This window comes from Eptatretus burgeri, chromosome 8, assembly GCF_056783735.1.
Source record: "Eptatretus burgeri isolate ZD-2024b chromosome 8, Ebu_testis_v1, whole genome shotgun sequence".
NCBI classification, from domain to species: domain Eukaryota; kingdom Metazoa; phylum Chordata; class Myxini; order Myxiniformes; family Myxinidae; genus Eptatretus; species Eptatretus burgeri.
In genome coordinates, this window is record NC_140968.1 from 93,664,811 (window position 1) to 93,685,530 (window position 20,720).

The following is a 20,720-nucleotide window of genomic DNA, read 5'->3' on the forward strand; positions in this document are numbered from 1 at the left end:
CGGATACTTTTCCCGTGTATTGCCATGGCCTGCAAAGGAACAACCAAGCAGCTTGTAGAGCGCTCTCCAAGTGGCTTAAGCACTCGCGCAAGCACTCCAATGAAACAGTTGACAAGTAACAGCTGTCTTGGCAAACAATAGCAAGCTAATTGTCTCAACCATCTCTCAACTTATCTAATCTCAACCAAACCTAACAGGACTAAGGGTCACTCGATGGAGGTTTTAATGCCTTTGTTTGCCCCTCCTCCCCAAGGGGATTTTCCACTTTGGGCAAAATCTGTGTTGAGGTGTATAGGTAGCTTATCGAGGAATTTTTCCAAGGTCGCTTATAACAACAAAAGTAAGAATAAAGCATCTGAAAATGCAAAGCCCATCCGCGTCCGCTTTGTATTTGGATTTCTTCTTCTTCCGTATGCTAAACATGACAAAAACAGCTAAAAATACAAAAATATTGACGATTTTAGTTGACCTTGACCATTTGACCTCAAAAGCAATCGGCTTTTTGGTGACCCAGTAGGCAAACCCTACTCAAATTTTCAGTCAATCAGATGGAAATCAACAATTTCATGACCTTGACCTTTGGACAAAACAGGTGACACTCAAATTGGGTCATATTGGGTCACTGACATATTTATATGACTAACATATTTATATTTTATGCAACCTTGACCTTTGACCTTTTGATATACAAAAAACAATCGGCTTCTAGCTTTTGATTGGTGACCCAATTCAGTGACCCAACATGCAAATTCTTAAAATTTCAGGTCAATTAGATGAAAATTGACCATTTTATGTGAAGTTGACCTTTGACATTTTGACCATCTTTTGGGGCATGAACTGGGGGTAAAATCCCAAAAACTCATTACATATTTGCTGCATCTTCTTATGGCAATTACATATACAAAGTTTTATTTTAATAACATTTCAAAATGTGCCTGTAATTGCATTTTTTGGTATTTGACCTTTTGACCCCTCCCCAGGTGGTGGGGTCAAAATGACACCACTCTTTCACCTTTGTGCCATATGATGATCATAACTACCAAGTTTGATTACTATCTGCCCAACTGTTTAGGAGGAGATGGATGGACAGACGGAGATGATTACAATATCCCCCCATGTTTTAGCTCACCTGGAATGTCGTTCAGGGGAGCTTATTGGATGGTTTCAAAAAGCGTGGGAATAATATATCAGAAGGTCTCAATTTCATCAGTGCAATCCAGCTATTGGAAGTGGGCCAGATTTTATCCCAACCCAAATGGTTTTGATTTGATATCCAAGAACATTAATTTATCGTGAAAGTTATTGCACTTTGGTCAATCATTTTACGCATCATAAAATGTTTTTTTTTTTTCTTCTGCCGTGCTTAAGGCTCATGGAGTAGCTGCAACACAAATCACGCACATACATATGGACAAATACATGAGACGATACCGGAGTTGACTTCAGACAAACACAGTCACCTAGCTTTGAGGAAGTGACATAACTTCCTATGACACTTTGGCTCCCAGCGATGCCATTTTTATGACCTTGCTTTCCCTCCGCACAGTGTTCTATCCTTTAAATGCTGATCGTCATACAAGGTAGCAAGCAGTACATACCATTATTAAAGTCATTCATATGACTCAGCCAGGGTCGGAATTGATCCACCAACCTTCCAGACTCTAACCATTCTAACCATAATCTAACGAAGTCTGGTAAATCCGTTTTTGAAATAATGCATACCTGACTCAACTGTGTTAATCTGGAAGTGTTTTGAAATGATAACTAATCCTGGTTTTTGTATCTCTTAAGATTCGTATTAAAACAAGAAAATATTTTTGCTCTTGTATTTTGACATTTATCTTTTGTCTTCTCTCGTGTCATCGACACAATTTCTATTTTGTGTTGGTATTTTATGAATTGAGAGTTGAGATAAGTACTTTGTTTGAAGGTCCCACAATGGGTTTTTCTTTATTTTTTTTTAAATCTTCAGACCATGCAGAATCAGAAAGTCGAGGGTGTCAAACTGGCAATATTGAGCATTTTGCAGAAATGACTGGTTTCCATGGTTTCTTTTCCAGTGCTCTCCTCCATTTGGACATAAATGAGAAAAACAAAATCTGCACATTTCATCAAGCAGAAGGCCTAAGTCACATTTGCTCTTCGGCTAGGATATGGTGGCCGTACCCCCCCTGAATTGACAGAAACGTGCGGCGGCCACAGAGTTTCTGAGGTGGCCTCAAGGTGGCCCTGCGCCGTATGGCTATCTTTTACAGGCCGTAGGGGTCGCCGTGGAATTGTAGCACGGAGTTATAACTTTTTTCATTTCTATGTTGGCCGTAGCAATTTGACGAGCCAAGCTGTGACATAGATGTGTTACACGTCGACCGTACGTAGGGCGTACGGTGGGCTTGCTTTATTTGTGCGGCTGCCATAGGCTCTTATCAATGAAAAATGAATTTTGCCAACCCCCAAAAAATTATGGCGGCCGCACTATTTCCACGGTCGCCGTAGGGTAGTCGTAAGGCGTCCCTGTGTTCAACGTACGGTGGCCTTGCGGTCTGTGTGACTACCTGCGGGCAACGCAGGGTCGATGCATCGTTCCCCTACGCCCGCCGTGCGTCCTACGTACGGCCTCCGTGTCAGTCTGCGTCGACCGTGCGTCCACCGTGCGCTACCGCTAGAGATCGGAGTATAGGTGTTTGCCTATACACCGAACTGGTATATTCAGATATATATATATATATATATATATATATATATATATATATATATATATATATATATATATATATATATATATATATATATATATATATAGTTATAGTATATTCAGTTATATCTATATACTGGTATATTCCGAACTGTTTTATTTTTATTTCAGTAAAGAAAGAACTGGTATATATACCCACTCGTTACCGTCCGTCTGGCCGCACGTTCGCCTGAGGGCCCCCCTGCGCCTTGCGGGCACCTTGAGGCTACCTTGCGTCTGCCTTGAAAATTCTATGGCCGCCGCAGGGACGCCCAAAGCCCTTAAGTCACCGTGCAACATCAAATCAAAGACCGTACGGCACCCCCCATGTTTTCGGTCTTCACAATTTCTAAATACGCCGTGCGGCTACCCGAAAAAGAATAACATGTGACTGCTACATTGTGTGACCATGGAAATACTGCGGCCACCCTATAATTGCTCGTGGCCGTAGATGTTGTAGACCCTACGACCGCCGTGCCAAATGTGACTTAGGCTTTACTGTTATCATTACCTCCACCACCGAAGATGGACGGAGATTACGTTTTCACTCCTTTATGTTTGTTTGTTTGTGTGTGAGTAGAATATTTCAAAAAGTTGTGGACGCATTATGACAAAACTTAATGAATGAATTGAGTAGGTGACAAGAACAAGCCAATTCGATTTTTATGAAGATCCGGATGCAGATCTGGCCTAACAGTGGGAGTGCTGTTGTTGTATTCAAGTGGGATGGCACTCGGTGGAGAGAATTCCTCTACCAAGCTCAACAGTTTACGTTTTGTATCCCACTGATAGGCTTAGAAAATTACAAAACTGTCGTATCTGGATCAGGATCTTCAACAAAATTTAATCGATTCATCGTTGTCACACACCCAACCTGCCCACCAAATTTTACCCAAATCCATCCATAACTTCTTGAGATATCCTGCTCACAGGCAGACAAACAAAAAGGCTGCATTTGAATAAATAAATCATCGAAAGTTTCTGAGTTGTGTTGAGTAAAAACTTACTGAGATGATCCATCATGGTTTGACTCGTAAATTCTTCTGCCAAAATTGGTGTTCATTCAACACTAGCATATGCATCTTAGTATCCCACTTTTTAATAGCTTGTTCCAAGTCATCATCGTGAGCATCAGAAATCACATTCAACACATCTTTGGCTTTGTCACGAAACACAAGTGTACTTATATTGCCTGTTGCTTTAAAAAAATTGAGGAGATCATCGGTGAAATGCATTGACATTGCAATCAGTTCACGTTCTCCTTGACATGATGATACCTCCACAACTTTGGAATAGTTTGCATATTTCCAATTAATTTCTTATCTGTGATAGATCAGCACCTACAGGTAGTGGACAAAAAAAATGGAAACATGTCATGTCATGGCCTTCTCAGTCACCAGATCTGAACCAATTGAGCATTCATGGGATATTCTGGAACGACACCTGAGACAGTGTTTTCCACTTCCGTCAAACAGGTGTGAGTTGATTTACTTTCTCATCGAAGAATGGTGCCGCATCCCTCCTGCAGAATTATAGACGCTGGTTGACTCTATGCCACAGTGCGTACAGGCCGTACTGGCCGCACGTGGTGGCCCAACGCCCTATGAAGTTACTTTACTTTGGTGTTTCCATTTTTTTGTCCACTACCTGTACAAAATTTTAATATGAACCACATGGATATGAGTAGATAATGGACATATCAAAACTGTATACATGGGATTTGAACCTGGGATCCCAGCATTATTTGAGCTGTGTGTTCACGTGGGAATGCTAAATTGGTCTTTTTTTTTTCTTTTCTTTTTTTTTTGGATACAGAGTCAAAGCTCATGGAAGAACGAGAATCTAGAACGCCAACCACAGCCACCAAAGAGCCAGATTACAGGCGCACACCACTACGCCCAGCATGGATGAAACAATTCGATTTTGGTGAAGATCAGGATTCGCATCCGGATACGAGAATTTTTAAAGTGATTATTCACCATTGAGTGATTGGGCTAAAAACAATATATAGCACAATATCTCAAAAAGTTATCAACAGATTTGTATGAAATTTGGTGGACAGGTTGGATGTCTGACAAGGGCAAATTGATTCGATTTTGGTGGAGATCATATTCTGGATCCAGATGTGAGAATTTTTTTTTTTTTTATAAGTGACTCTTCACCATTGAGAAATGGGACCAGAAAGGATATAGCACAATTTCTCAAAAAGTTGTGGATGGATTTTGACAACACTTGGTGGATGAGTCGGTTAGATGATAAGAACAAGCCAATTAGATTTTGGTGAACATCTGGATCCGGATGCAGATACAATAATTTTTTAAGTGATTCTTCACCATTGAAAAATGGGGCAAATAGCACTCTTGTTAAGCCCGTCAAAAATGTCGGGGCTGGATACAGCATCACCACCATCACAGCACAATTGTTAAAGAATATAACTCACGGGCTTGTGGATTTACTTTTGTTTCATAAAGAAAAGTATGATTATTTTAGAAATACATTTCTTATCAAAGTGATAACGGAATTTCAAATGACCGAGTAAATTTCGCCACCTGCAAATAAAAATTACTGACGTTTCACCTCCAGCATTATAGTTGTGAAAACAACTGGAATGGTCATACAATCAACCCAAATTCAGAAGTGTGTAGTAAAAGATTTGGATGGCATAAATTCACCTTTCCTGAGCGTAAACAGAATTGTGAATTGTGCTAACACTGATATTATGTGTGCTCACTTTCAGTAACAAATATGACATCACTTCCTGTGTGACAGAGGAATATATACACAAGGCTTTCATATATTTAGATGATATTTCAAAAAGCTGTGAACGGATTTTGACAAAACTTTGTGGATGAGTTGGGTAGGTGACAAAAACAAGCCGATTATATTGTTGGGGGGTCGGGTGAGAAGACCAGTAGGGTGGGGGAAGCTATCCGGAATTGTAGGCCGTCGCACACGGATAATTCCGTGACGTGGCGGGTCGCTTAACCAACCGTGGACGCCAATAACTCAACCGCGTGACCGAGGGACCTCTGGTCTCTGTATTAATCGGGTTACCTAATTAATCACGTGATTTAATTACTGGGGAACACACCCTCGGTACGCCTTGTCCGAACCGGATCACTCTACTGGATCAGATCACTTTTCCAGATCGGATGCAGCCGAGCAACACTGCCAAGGATGTACTGGCTAAAAGGAACGGATCGTTGGGAATGAAGTCGCGGCTAAAGCAGGATTCAGACCATGCTGGATCAATGAAAGAAAAGGCAAAAACGAGCAGGGAACATTTAGACATAAGCATTTATTACAGGCAGGCAAGGAAAGATATGTGGCACAGTGATGATTTATTGGGGTGTGTTGTGCAGGGATAGAAAGAAGCGTGTGGTGCGACAATAAACAGGCAACTTACAAAAGGGGACACAGAGCAGACTTAACGCGAAAATAATAACAATAATAATAACAATCTTCTGCAGTCTTACTTCAGCAGACAGGCAACAGCACACACAGACACAGAAAACCTGAAGAAGAGGGAGTTTTGCAACCAGGGAGGGGGGGGAGCTAAGGCTATGATCTCAGTACCTGTGCACCCGATAGCACGACGTGCCACCAATACGTTGCGGGGGGGGGGGATGCTCCGGGGTGTGGTACCCGACAGTGGGCACGTTGTCTCTGGCCCAAGCTGCATGTGTGGAGACTGTGTTCGTGAAGGAGGAGCTTGAGTGGAGAAAGGGCGGAGTAGAGAGGGCGAGGGTGGAGTAGTAGGAGGGATCAGGCAAGCGGGTGGGGTCGACGCGGCGTGGGCGGAGATGAGGCGGAGTCGAGGAGCAGGAGGCGGGTCGTCGCAGTGTCGACGAGGCGTGGGCGGAGACGAGGAGCAGGAAACAGACCGACTGGGCAAGAGGGACTTCCCTGACCTTTATAGGGCCCGCAGCTCGGGGGGTCTATGCCGAATCCAAACGTCATCACCCAAATTGGGCGCTCCGATTGGCCCCGACCCCTCATGTGGCCCACCAGCTTTGGCCGGAAATTGCCTCACTTCGTTTCCGGCAAGGCCTTCTCAGAGAGCGGCAATATTGCACTCCAAACCCACGAGATGACATGAATCGCCCACACCAAAATTGGTACGCGAATCATCCCGCAAAACCCCCCAGGCGACCGTTCGAGGGTCCCGCATGCCAGCTCGGGCGTTCGATCAGCGTCGATCAATGCACTCGTTCCACGCGCGCCAACGTGGCCAGCACTGTACATTCCCGAGCTCGATCGCAGCCTCACTAGCCACAGAGACGAGAAGACGTTCACCATCCATGGAGAATCCACCGCTGCCAGCGAGGACCGAAGGTACATCGCCATGGATAAATCCGTGCACGTTTCACGAGCTACGTACGTGTCTGCTTTCAAGCGCATTCCATACAGTGCGCCTGGTTCTGCCATTATGCACGTGGCCAGCGCTCACGGTCACACGACTATGCTAGCGTGTGCGCAGGGTGAACACCAATATGTGTCGGGTATTGAGGTTAAAAAGAACAATCCGCTTCTACTCGCACACTCGATTCCTGCCCAACATGGCGTGGAGTCTGCTTTATCGGCCTCTGTACGTGTTTCGTGCAGCGTGGGCGACGTGCTGGCCGTGTTTCCCGTGCAGTGAAAAACACCATTCGTGCAGCCTCTTAAGGCCGAGGTCACATATGCTCTATGGCGAGGATACGGCGGCCGTACGCCCTCTGAATTGACAGAAACGTGCGGCGGCCGTACGCCCTCTGAATTGACAGAAACGTGCGGCGGCCGCAGAGAAACTGAGGTGGCCTCAGGGAGGCCCTTCGCCGTTTGGCTATATTTTACAGGCCGTAGGGGCGCCGTGGAATTATAGCGCGGAGTTATAACTTTTTTTTCATTTCTACGTTCGCCATAGCAATTCGACAAGCCAAGCTATGACGTAGATGTGTTCCACATCGACCTACGTAGGGCGCACGGTGGGCTTGCGTTATTCGTGCGGCTGCCGTAAGATCTTCTCAATGAAAAATGAATTTTCCCAACCCCCAAAAAATTACGGCGGCCACACTATTTACACGGTCGCCGTACGGTGGCCTTGCGGTCTGTGTGACTACCTGTGGGCAACGCAGGGTCGACGCACAGTTCCCCTACGCCCGCCGTGCACCGACGTACGGCCTCCGTGGCAGTCTGCGTCCACCGTGCGCTACCGCTAGAGATCGGAGTATAGGTGTTTGCCTATACCGTGGTGCCCCCAGAATCCCAATTTAATTCATTCCAGGAGGCTGTTCGGATTCCAAAAATATTTTCCCAATAAGAAATAATGGAGTGAATTAATCCGTTCGTGGACCCAAAGAAAACCCACTTTTGCCCCCAGGGCAGCTCATCAAACATGATGCCCGCAGAACCACAATCACTTTCTTCAAACGCATCGGGCTGACGTAATCATGGATATTCCAAATTACAACTGGTTTTGCTGTGAAATTCAATCCTTGCCCAACAGTCCGTCACACCACGTGATCGGATTGCTTTTTTTGTTATTAATTAAAACACAAGATGATTAAAAAAACAAACATCACAAATGAAGGTGAAAACACGAGGTAAGGCCTAAGTCACATTTGGCTCGGCGTCCGGAGGGTCTACAAAATGTATGGGCACTAGCAATTATAAAGAGGCCGCAGTATTTCCACGGTCACACAATGTAGCAGTCACATCTGTTTTTATTTTTCGGGTAGACGCACGGGGTATTTATAAATTGCGGAGACCGAAAACATGGGTGTGCCATACGGTCTTTGATTTGATCTCGCACGGTGACCTTGGGCGTTCCTGTGGCGGCCATCGAATTTTCAAGGCAGATGCAAGGTGCCCGCAAGGCGACTGCAGGGAGACCCTATGCCGAACGTGCAGCCAGACGGACGGTAACGAATGTGTTAATTCTATTATTTTTTATTTTTTTTACCAGTTCTTTTGTTTCGGCTTGTCAAATTTCTACGGCGAACGTAGAAATGAAAAAAGTTATAACTCCGCGTTATAATTCCACAGCGACCTTACGGCCTGTAAAATATAGCCATACGGCATAGGGCCACCCTGAGGCCACCTCAGTTTCTCTGCGGCCGCCGCACGTTTCTGTCAATTCAGAGGGTTACGGCCGCCGTAACCTCGCCGTAGAGCAAATGTGACTGAGGCCTAAAGTATCGATCGACACACGAGAGATGCATTCACGAGGACTTCCACCGATGAACTAAATGAACAAAGCTTGAAGATGCGGCTCGAACAGGTGGGGGAGACACGTGAACAAACATGAACGCCACGTTGTGTTCGGTTTTTTAAAATGTATTAGGTTTTTAAGGCAAAATTTTCTCGAAAAAATTGTTCGGATTCCAATTTGTTCAAACAATGGGGCGTTCGGATTCTGGGGCACAACGGTATATTATAGTTATAGTATATTCAGTTATATATACTGGTATATTTTTATTTCAGAAAAAAAAGAACTGGTATGTATACCCACTCGTTACCGTCCGTCTGGCCACACGTTCGCCTTAGGGCCCCCCTGCAGTCGCCTTGCGGGCACCTTGCGTCTGCCTTGAAAATTCTATGGCCGCCGCAGCGACGCCCTAAGGTCACCGTACGACATCAAATCAAAGACCGTACGGCACCCCCATGTTTTCGGTCTCCACGATTTCTAAATAGGCCGTGCGGCTACCCGAAAAATAAAAACATATGTGACTGCTACATGGTGTGACCGTGGAAATACTGCGGCCACTGTATAATTGCAAGTGGCCGCAGATTTTGGAGACCCCACGGCCGCCGTGGCAAATGTGATCTCGGCCGAAGAAGTACTGTATTTACTTGCATGCCTTTCTAATGCAATCGGCAATTCTCCCCAGACCATCGGAAGCTCGAGTTAATAGTCCAGCACCAACTAGCACACCACATGACTTGGCGCTACAGTTTTCCCACCATGGCGCCGCACGCGCTGGCCTCTACGAGGCCCCACCTCACAGCGAAGGCGCACATGGCTGATTTACCTCAGGCATAATCAGAAAAGAAGAAGAGTGGGGATAAAATGAAGGAAAAAATGATTGAAGCAACCCTAGCTATTAGATCATCGCAACGCACTCCCTTGTTGTCCGGCTAAACAAAAGGAAGGGGACTATCTACACGTATACTAATGGAATAATTGTCTTGGGGCACCTATCTGTTGTATGCATGCGGTTCCGAGAACCGCAACAATATTTTTGTGTGACAAGGATGAATTGTCCAATGCACATCCTGCCTATCGGTGGGATATAAAACGTAAACTGTTCAGCCTGGTGTAGGTATGTGCTCTAACAAGTGCCATTCTGGCTCGATGACAAAATGGAAGATGGAAAGTGTGGTTTGTAGGATGGATTGCCTGCATTTGTATTTAGCATTTGCGGCAACTTGATGTTACAGAGACAAAAGTCTGTAACAACGGTGAGGAAGGCAAGATGGACACAAGAGATGATGTTGATCTATAGCTTGGTTTTTTAAACCCGGGGGCGCGACCCCAAGTGGGGTTGCCGTGCAAATTTCGTGGGGTCGCGGACGTCTGCTTGCAACGAAAAAAAATTGTCTATTTTCAATCAGTGTTCGCTTTATGGGATGTAATATAAACGGTTCGTTCAAAGTATGGGAACCGGTGCAATATGACGCTTGGAATGGGATCCAGCCCATGCGCGGGCTCGCTGAAGGGCGGTTCATTTTGGTGGGGAATTAGTGGTTTGATCCACAGCCTCTCAGACTCAGACTCTGACTCTATCATTAACGTCTATTCACGTCTCCACGTACGACTCGAGACCTTATTTGTGATGGCAGCACCGGCCACCAGCAAATCTCGAGAACGTTCTTTCCAGGATAAATTTCTGGACCTTGGATTTTACTACGTGGTGGATAAAAGTGGGGCACAGAGGCCTCAGTGTGTGATTTGTTTTGAAGTGCTTTCTTCAGAGTCTATGAAACAAAATAAGTTGCAGAGGCATTTGACTACAAAACATGCGCCTTATCAGGATAAGGAGAGATAGTTCTTTGAGAGGAAACTTCTTGCACTCAAGAATACGCATCTTGACAGAGAGGGTACATGCCATCAGACCAATTCTCGGGCATTAGAGGCCTCGTATCGAGTGTCGCTCCATGTTGCCAAGACTAAAAAGCCCCACTCCATTGCGGAAGAACTCGTGCTGCCATGTGCAAAGGACATGGTATCTCTGATGGTTGGGGAGGAAGCGGCGAAGAAACTGGCAGTTATACCCCTCTCTGACAACACCATCCAATGCAGAATTGAAGATGTGAGTCTGGATGAAATGGCTCAGGTCGTACAAAAGATCAAGGAATCGCCATGGCATGCCATACAGTTGGACGAGACCACTGATATCGCATCGTACGCGCAACTCATCGTCTAGGTCCACTTCATCAAGGCTAATAACTTTGTTGATGAGCCTCTGCTCATCAAACCATTGGATGCCACCACCAAATGCGAGGACATTTTTGGGAAAGTAGAGCAGTTTTATCGTGACCATGATCTGGACTTCGGAAAGTTGCTCGGTTCTACAACAGAAGGCGCGCCAGCAATGTTACGAATGCGTTCTGGATTCAAGGTTAAATTGCTTGAGGTGGCTCCTCAGACCTCCATGGTACACTGCGTGATTTACCGAGAAGCGCTCGCCTCTCTTACTTTGCCAGAAACCTTGCAGAGCGTGCTCTCAGAAGTCGTAAAAATGGTGAATTACATCAAATTGAGCGCCCTCAACACTAGGTTATTCAGGCTATTCTGCCAGGAGATGGACGTCGACCATAAGAATTTACTATTCTTCACTCAAGTCAGATGGTTATCTCGAGGAAACCTTCTGTGCATTTACGAGCTCAAAGATGAACTGAAGGAGTTCCTACGCACACAAGGGAAAACGGCATGGGTAGCGTTGCTTGAGTCGGACTCTTGGCTGTCAGAACTGTGCTATCTCGTTGACATCTTTGAACAGCTCAATGTCGTCAACCGCTCCCTCCAAGGCAAAGACGCCAACCTCATGATTTTTCATGACAAAATGAGCAGATTTCTGACGACTCTAAAATTACTGGCAGACAAAGCAGCTGTTAAGCGCTTCAGCATTTCCCCCCATCTGGTGGAGCATCTAACGACCTGACAGTACGATGATACTGAGCTCGACAGTCTTTCTGGGGAGACAGCACGTCACCTTCGGTCACTCATTGAACAGTTCGAGCACTATTTCCCTGAGCTGGATGTGCAGTCCTTTTCTGTGGTTCGGGACCCTTTCACGGCTCCACTGGACTCGATTGCTGATGAAGATGATACAGCACAGGAAGAGATTGTAAAGCTCCAGCAGGATTCAGGAGCGCAGGCCCTTGCGCGGATGAATTCGTTGTCGACATTCTGGTGCAAAATGCTGCCGTCGTACCCGACCCTGTCATGGCACGCCATTGAGGTTCTCATGCCATATCCTTCATCATACTTTTGTGAGCAGTCGTTCTCCACCATGGTGGTGATTAAAACAAAGTACAGAAATCGCCTAGAAATGGAGCATGATATGATCCTGGCATTGTCATCTACTTCTCCATGAATAGAGAAGTTGGTTTCTGAAAAACAGGCTCATCCTTCTCACTGATGTAGTCCATGGGCCCAGGCATATATCGGTACCATCTGGGAAACCAAACTTTAGGGCTACTAAGTTATTGGTAGGGACTATATGATTATTTCAATATATGATAACCGTTCCAGAAGAGCAGCTTAGTGTATGTATTTTGCATTTTTACCATTTTACCATTCTGAGATATTGACGTTTTGGGGGAAAATCACACAATGGACTATTGACACATCCCATGAAGGTAATATCATTCAATAACAGCTCAGGATATCCAGATTTGTTTGCCTTTTCGCTTTCATTATGCGGAGGGTGGGTACATTCCAGAGATGATAACTACCAATAAGCTGCCAGTCTGCAATGGTTATCACATCAAAATATGATATATATATATATATATATATATATATATATATATATATATATATATATATATATATATATATATATATATATATATATATATATATATATATATATATATATATATATATACACCAATTCAAAAATCATAACTAGGATTGGTTTCCTTAGATGGTACCGCCAAGTGGAATTTCTGGCCTGGGCCCATGGACTAATATATCTAAATGTCATTCGGACTAAACTTCTGAAACATTCAACTGTACTATTTGGATACTGTCGGCTATTCTCTGTTTACTCGTCTATGAAAACATGACGATGGTGAATAAAGTAAACAGTAAATGTTCTTGTGTCATATGAAATCTTATCTTATATATTATGAATTGGGTTTTGAATCTTTTGGGTCGCGCGATGTAGAGAGGTTCTGAAATTGGGTAGCCACTAAAAAAAGTTTGAAAACCACTGATCTATAGGAATGTAAAAAGTGAAAAAAAAATGCCCAAGTTGTTTTTTTTGGTGCAGTCTTGGGGGGCGGGAGGAGGGGGTTCATAATACAACGCCTTCTCCTATTATTCATAGGTTTTTGTTTTGAACCCATTGAAACATTGCTTAAATGCAGAAGACAATCCAAATTCAAACAAAAATTACTTGAAAGTGAAAGCACCACCAACGATGACAATGACCTTGGGGTAAGTAGATCAGGCAAACCAAAATATGATGATTTGTGATACAGTTCAAGAAAGAAGGCACGACCATGGATGGAAAACCGGTTTTGGTGAGTTGTAATAAGGATGAAAAATGTGCTTTGAACTGGATTGTCGACATTATGTTCTGCAGGGCAACAGAGAATGAGTAAGCTGCACTGAACGAGAGGAAGCTATCTTGCATAGATCTATAAACATTTGTGCCTTTGTAGTTGAGCGTCTTTTTGTTGAATGATTTGACAACAACACTTCATTAACACAAAATGAAAGAAAGTGCAGGTTGTGGTGAAATCTATTAAGTGACATAAATTCAGGGATTTCAAAAATAACGAATATCAGACCCAAAACACTGAGTTTTACAATCGACAAAAAAAGACATGTTGTCAAGGATTTTTGTTTTGTGAGGAGCAAGGGAAGCGAGGATGAAGTTGAAACGAGAGAATTAAAAGCATAACCCAGGCATCAGAAAAACTTTTGACGCTCTTTGTCATATCATAGGAACAGCACTGATGTCTGGGATAATTGGTGAGAACAAGTTTAACATTTATTAGGACAGATTGCTTTGACCAATTATAGTGAATCTCTTGCAGCTGGAAGATATTAAATTTCATTTGGAACATTATGTTGTTTCCTTTTTCTCTCCAAAATCTAGGCTCAGGAAAGAGTGGGGTGACAGGGTAAATGGGCAGTGTATTGATGGTGGGGGTAGTGGGACCACATTAGGACACAACAAACAATGGAATTGATGATCAGGAAATGAGGACACAGAGGAGGGAGCAGAACCACGGTCACCTGTAAGTATAACAACGGTTTTGGTTAAGTAAGATGAATGGGGATAGAAAATATTGCGAGTTATGGATGGTGTATGACAAGAGATGCTGGTGAATTGCTTGTTTGAAGCCCTGGAAGGAAGGATTGACTTGAACATTCTCCTGAAGGCAGTTATAAAAACAGGAGAAAAGAGTAGCTTAAGGGTTGAAGTGTGTGGAAAGCCTGGATTTTGAGGGTTTAACCAAGAGGGGGTTACTAGAAGAATATGTATATCCTGGAGGATGTGTGAAGGATCAGGAAGCTGGGAAAGTAGATAGAGCTTGACCAGAGGAGAGGTGGTAAAAAATAGAGGGGCCACTGACCTGTTTTTGATATGAGAGAAACAGACCTTGTGCTTCAACCTCATCGTATGGCATGCCAATAATGTTAAAGATCTTACAAGTTTCACAGAATCCAGGAGGGACAGATATGATGCTGGGACTCAAGCTCATATATCAGAGAGCAGTACTCCGTTGAGCTATGGACAAAGGCGTTGTTGGCTGTGAGTAGTAATTATTACCCCGTGCGCAAAACGAAAAGTGGGGTGAAGCAATTGGCTCACTTCGTCTTTCTGTCTCCAGACATCAATCTATGATCAAGGAACAACTTGATTTCATTTAAATGTTATATTTGGAACACAAATTGGAACATGAATCGGAAAACAAACCTGCAGTTTCGCACTACTTTGGCTCTGAATTTGGTAAATTGTATGGAATCTTGTCCCAAGTACGCATGCATAGAGGCGCATGGTAATTTTTCAGTTATTTCACTGAAATAATCTCATAGAGTGGGTCCCGGTGTCCATCCGTATGTAAGTATGTCCGTTAACATTTTACGAAAACAAGAACTCAAACACTACCTGCCTGATAGGGACCAAATTTGGTACAATGCATCAGGAGAGTAAGGTCTCATGGCATTGTGCTCCCCATACAGATCCACCCACTAACAAACCAGATATCTGCCGAACAGAAACTTTCCTTCTTCAAGACGTCTCTGACTTCCAAGTATCTCTCCCTGGTTACTCCCTCCTCCATATGACAGACCTGAGCCTCGTCCTCGTAGAGGAGTTGTTCTCTTCATCAAAAACTCTATTCCTCACTCTCCAAGGACTGCACTCACTCTCTCACACCCCCAAGGAATACCTCTGGCTATGGCATCTCCTCTACTCCCACTATATATATATATATATATATATATATATATATATATATATATATATATATATATATATATATATATATATATATATATATATATATATATAATATGTGTGTGTGTAAGCCTGGTGTTGGCTTAGTGGTTAGGGTGGTGTCTTGGGATCCCAGGGTCCTGAGTTCAAGCCCCGTTGGCTGCTGAATTAACACCAGGGGGTTGACTCAGCCTGTCATCCTTCCGAGGTCGGTGAAATGAGTACCATACCAGTGTACTGGTCCCAGTGTATGCCCCGGTTAGAATAGGTGTACCATATCCCTGTGTGTCATAAGAGGCGACCAGGGTTGGCGTCAGGAAGGGCATCCGGCCATAAAACATTGCCTCAAGAAAAAGCCCAACCCCTGCACAGCAGGGAAAAATGGCTGTAAAAACGGTCATTTTATATATGTGTGTGTGTGTGTGTGTGTGTGTGTGTGTGTGTGTGTGTGTGTGTGTGTGTGTGTGTGTGTGTGTGTGTGTGTGTGTGTGTGTGTGTGTGTGTGTGTGTGTGTGTGTGTGTGTGTGTGTGTGTGTGTGTGTGTGTGTGTGTGTGTGTGTGTGTGTGTGTGTGTGTGTGTGTGTTGTACCGTCCACCAAACAGTGATGACTCCATTTACACCTCACGATCCGAAAACATGGACCAACTTATATCCTCTCATTCGAAAACTCTCTCTTCCTCATATGTGGTGACTTCAATTGTCATCATGCCAGTTGGCTCGGTGTGGGTACCTCTCTCACCTGCCATGGCACTTAAGCAAAGGACTTCTGCGACTCATTGGGACTGACTCAATCGGTCAGCTTCCCAACGCGGATCTCAACCAATGGTACTTCATCTGTTCTGGATCTGATTTTGACAAATTTCCCTGAAAATATCTGCTGTTCTTCCTCGGCTCCAATCGGTTCATGTGACCACATACTTGTCAAAGTAAACCTCTCTCTCACTGTTATTAGAGAACCTCCTCAGCGCCGTCGAGTCTGGCATTTCACTCAGGCTGACAAGCAGGGTCTTCAAGCAGCCATCAGATGTCTAGATTGTTCTCCTATCACTACTTTCTCCAACATCAACTTATCCTTAGAATTTTTTCAAAGAAACTTGCTCTCTCATGCACAGATTTATCCCCACTCGTCTTCAGGTGTCCTATCCTTACTCCTGCTGATGGTACACTGAAGATTGTGGAGAGGCAGTTGTCCTGAAACAACTTGCCTTTTTCTCATGGAAAGCAAATCCAACTGAGGGTAATCTCAGTTCCTTCCATAAAGCTTGGAACAAGTGTGTATCTACCCTCAGGAGAGCCACAAAACATCTTTCTAATCTCAAGTTTGAACTCTCAAACCTCTCTCCCTCCTCCAAATCCTGGTGGTTTCTAATTAGATCTGTTTCTGGCGTATGTTCCCCCTTCATCCCCTCCCTTAACTCAAATGTCCACACTGCTGACACCGCACGTGAAAAGGCTGAATGCCTAAACTCTGTGTTTGCATCTAAACCTAGTGTCCGAAACCCATCGTTTTCTGTACCCACCTTACCCAGTCACACCCAGCTGTCCCTGGACTCTGTGTCCTTATCTCCTGACAAGGTGGAGAGCTTGCTGTCAAACCTCGACTCAGATTCTGCAACCGGTCCAGACGGCATCAGCTCACATGTCCTAAAAACCTGTTCCTCTGCTCTTGCTCACCCTCTCTCTGTTCTATTCACCCTCTCATTTGCTCAAGGTCATCTGCCATCTGCTTGGAAATCAGCAAGCATTACCGCTTTGATAAAAAGGTGCAAAAACAGATCCCTGCAACTACAGACCAATCATCCTTCTCCCAATCATCAGCAAGGTTATGGCACCCATCATCGCTTCAGAGATTATATCCTTCCTCTTCTCGAATGGCTTAATTTGGGATCATAAATTTAATTTCAGACCAGGTCACTTTACCCTAGATATGTTGCTTCTGCTCTCCCAACAATGGATGGAGGTACTCAATGCTGTACATGAAATCCGAGCCATATCCCTCGACATATCACGTGTTTTTGACATGGTCTGGCACCCTGCCCTGCTCACCAAACTCTCTTCCTATGGTACCCATTGCCATCTCCACACATGGCTTGCAGACTTCCTCTCCTGTCACAGTCAACGTGTGGCCCTAAATGGAGTTCTCTCATCCACTCTTCCTGTCCAGGCTGGAGTTCCTCAAGGCAGCATTCTGGGCTCTGTTCTTTTTCTGGTTTTCATCAATGATCTCTCTGACACTCTGGAAAATCCTCTTTATCTCTTTGCTGATGACTCCATCATCTGCCATCCCTCAGACTGGCATGCAACAGCTTCTTTGCTCTCTGCAGATCTGGATAAAATCACAAACTGATCCAACACGTGAAACATGGCTTTCAATCCTGACAAATCTCACACTCTCACTATGTCAATCCGAAAGGACTGTTTGGAACCCCCCCCCCCCCCTCCAATCTACTTTCTCAACAATCCTCTTCGAGAAGTCTTTTCATTCAAGCTTCTGGGTCTCACTATTTGCCATGATCCTTCCTGGGAAAGCCACATTTCCAACCTCGCCTCCAAAGCCAGTCACCGACTGGGCATCCTCCATCATTCAAAGTCCTTTCTCAGCCCACTTGAGCTCCTGGCCACATACAAAACTTTCATCTGCAACCTGATGGAGTATTGCTCTCCCCTTTGGGCTGGTGCTCCTGCCTCTCACCTTTCTCGGCTTCACGCTGTGTAAACCAAAACATTTTGGTCAATTGGTTTATTCAGCAGTGAAGCTGAGTCTTTTGGCCTTTCACTCTCACCACAGGCAGGTCGGTGGTCTTTCTGTCTTCTACTGTCTCCTCTCTGGTCTCGCAACCCCTACCCCCCCCCCCCGCTCTGTCTGTGATATGTCTCCCCCATATTTCCGCAGGGTCCTCAAGGTCTGCCAGCAACCTCCATCTGGTAAAACTACCAAAATCATGAATCACTGCTCATCTTCACTCTTTCATTACCTTCGCATTCTGCGAAAGGTTATGTTTTGGTCGGCGTGTATTTATTTATTTATTTATTTATTTGTAATCTTGTGATTCATATAACTCAAAAAGTATTAAACCGAATTGCATGAAATTTGGTGGGATGATTGGTTATTAGCCAGGAAGCATTCATTAGATTTTGGGATCGTTCGGGTCAAAGGTCAAGGTCAACGTCACGAAAAGGTCAAAATCGTCTTTTTACGATAACACGGTCAATTTTTATTCAATTAGCATGCAACTAATGCCAAAATGTTCAGAATTCAACGCCTCATCTTGTGATATGCAATATGACACAATGACGCCCATACTCTTGTTACCGGTTAGGGGTCAAAGGTCAGGGGGGTCACGACCTTGAAAAATATGCGGTTTTTGTCATAACGCGGTCAATTCTTGTCTGCTTTACATGAACCCAGCACCAAAATGTTCAGAATTTAATGCCCAATCTTGTGACACAATGACGTCATAACATGTCACCGGTTGGGGTAAAATGTCGGGGGGGGGGCGGGTCACGACCTTGAAAAATATGCGGTTTTCGGCATAACTCAGTCAATTCTTATTCGATTTGCATGAAACCAGCATCAAACGAGATTACCTTCTCTTGTTGAAACGTTGTATTCACCGAGCTTGCGAGTGAAGACCCGCCAAAACGACGCGAGTTGATTGTTGTTTAGTCCGTAGCCCCCGAAAGTCGGGGGGGGGTCATGACATTTTAGATATGTTGTTTGTGTCATAAGACCATTCATATGAAACCAGTTCCCCACACTCATACCAAGAACAAAAAAAGTAGTGGTGGCGAAGGTATGCGCTCTATGAGTGCCCGTTCTAGTTCCTCTTTTTTTTCCCGCCTGTGGAATAAACTCCTTCACTCTCTTCAATCCCACTCTTCCCTCCAGGTCTTCAAAACAGCTGTTCACCACCACCTCTTATCTTCCCCCATCCAAAACCTCGATCTATTCCACCCCCGTTAATCCACCCCAAACCCACCATCAAATTCCCTGCCTTCATTCCTGAAAGTTACCTGTCATGTAACGTTCTGAAAGTCCCTGTGGTGTCCATCTTGTTTACCCCCATGTTCCCTGCCCCATCCTCCCTCTCCCTTCCACAGATATCCGAACGTCTCTGTTCCCCACTGTTTTGTGCTTCCCTCTCCTGCCCCTCTTGTCTCCTGCTCCCCTTGTTCGTTGTGTGTTAGCTATCATACGAGCCTCGACAATGTCTCCAAAAAAAAAAACAACAACCCCAATAGAAGGGGTTAAAAGGGGGGGGGGGGTTTGCCCGAAATATTGGTATTTCATTCCAAAGTCTTCTCAGAAACCGACAACCGCATCCAGACCAGACTGGGCTTGTGGCATCGTGACCATGCCCTAACCTTAAGTTTTACTCCCCAGAGCCATATCTTTCCTGGAAAAGGGGCCACAGCCTCCTCCCCAAACTACTCATATTCACTGAAACATTTTCCTCACAAACTACATGATCGAAACAGACCAAATTTTGTAAGATACATCAGAACAATAAGGTCTCGCGGGGTTGTGCTCCCCATCCGGATCTGCCCCTAATACGAGGCTGAAAAGTGGGGTTTCGCCTCAAATTCAGGTAATTTCTTTTGAAATTTTTTCAGAAACCGATGTCCAGATGCAGACCAAACTCTTCATAAAACATAAGGACCATGTCGTTAACTTAAGTTGGACTCCCCATGACCGTACCACTTCAGGAAGGGGGGGGGTCATGGCCCCTTCCCCTTATCCCTCATTTTCACCCCACCTGTTGGGGAAATAACCGTCAGTGCCCCAGGGGGATATTTTTTATCATCTGGCAGTCATACAAAATTGAAAATCATTCAAAACAGGAAACTTACTGTTTTAAGGGATGTCATAAAGGACCCAAACAACAGGCATGAACGACTAATATAAAGGGGAACTCAAACGAACAGACCACCTCAACGCTAATCTATGTGTCTTTTTCCGATTTCTGAATTATAAAGTAGGTAAATTAGCGATTAAAAGTGGAAATCTTCTTCTTCTTCTTCTTCTTCTTCTTCTTCTTCTTCTTCTTCTTCTTCTTCTTCTTCTTCTTCTTCTTCTTCAGATGAGCCGTGACGTCACACACGGAAGGAGTCCAACAGATCCGCACTTATACTTGTTGCTGCGTTTGAGCTTGTGGAGTAACTGCTGAAATCTATCTGTCCGGGTTCTTCCCGACATCTTTGTTCTCTGTTGCTTTCACATTTCTTTCTAAAAATTTTTTTTAATAATTCTCTTTCTTTTTTTCGAATCATTGCTTTTTCTTCTCTTTCATTGTCTATCCCTATCTAAGGAGAAGTGAATCCA

General features: G+C 44.3%; 1 protein-coding gene across 2 annotated transcripts in view; it reads left to right on the forward strand.

Moving 5' to 3' along the window:
• The window catches only part of LOC147022300 (uncharacterized), a 115,097-nt gene that overhangs the window by 37,861 nt on the left and 56,516 nt on the right, over nucleotides 1-20,720 (forward strand). Inside the window, exon 3 of one of the 2 annotated variants that reach the window (XM_085893033.1) lies at nucleotides 4,547-5,596. The exons of the other annotated variant lie outside the window; for it this stretch is intronic. Coding sequence (XP_085749159.1) covers nucleotides 4,547-4,642 — 96 coding nt within the window. The 3' untranslated portion in view covers nucleotides 4,643-5,596. Of the gene's footprint in view, nucleotides 1-4,546; nucleotides 5,597-20,720 lie in introns of those variants that run through there. 2 annotated transcript variants of the gene reach the window in all.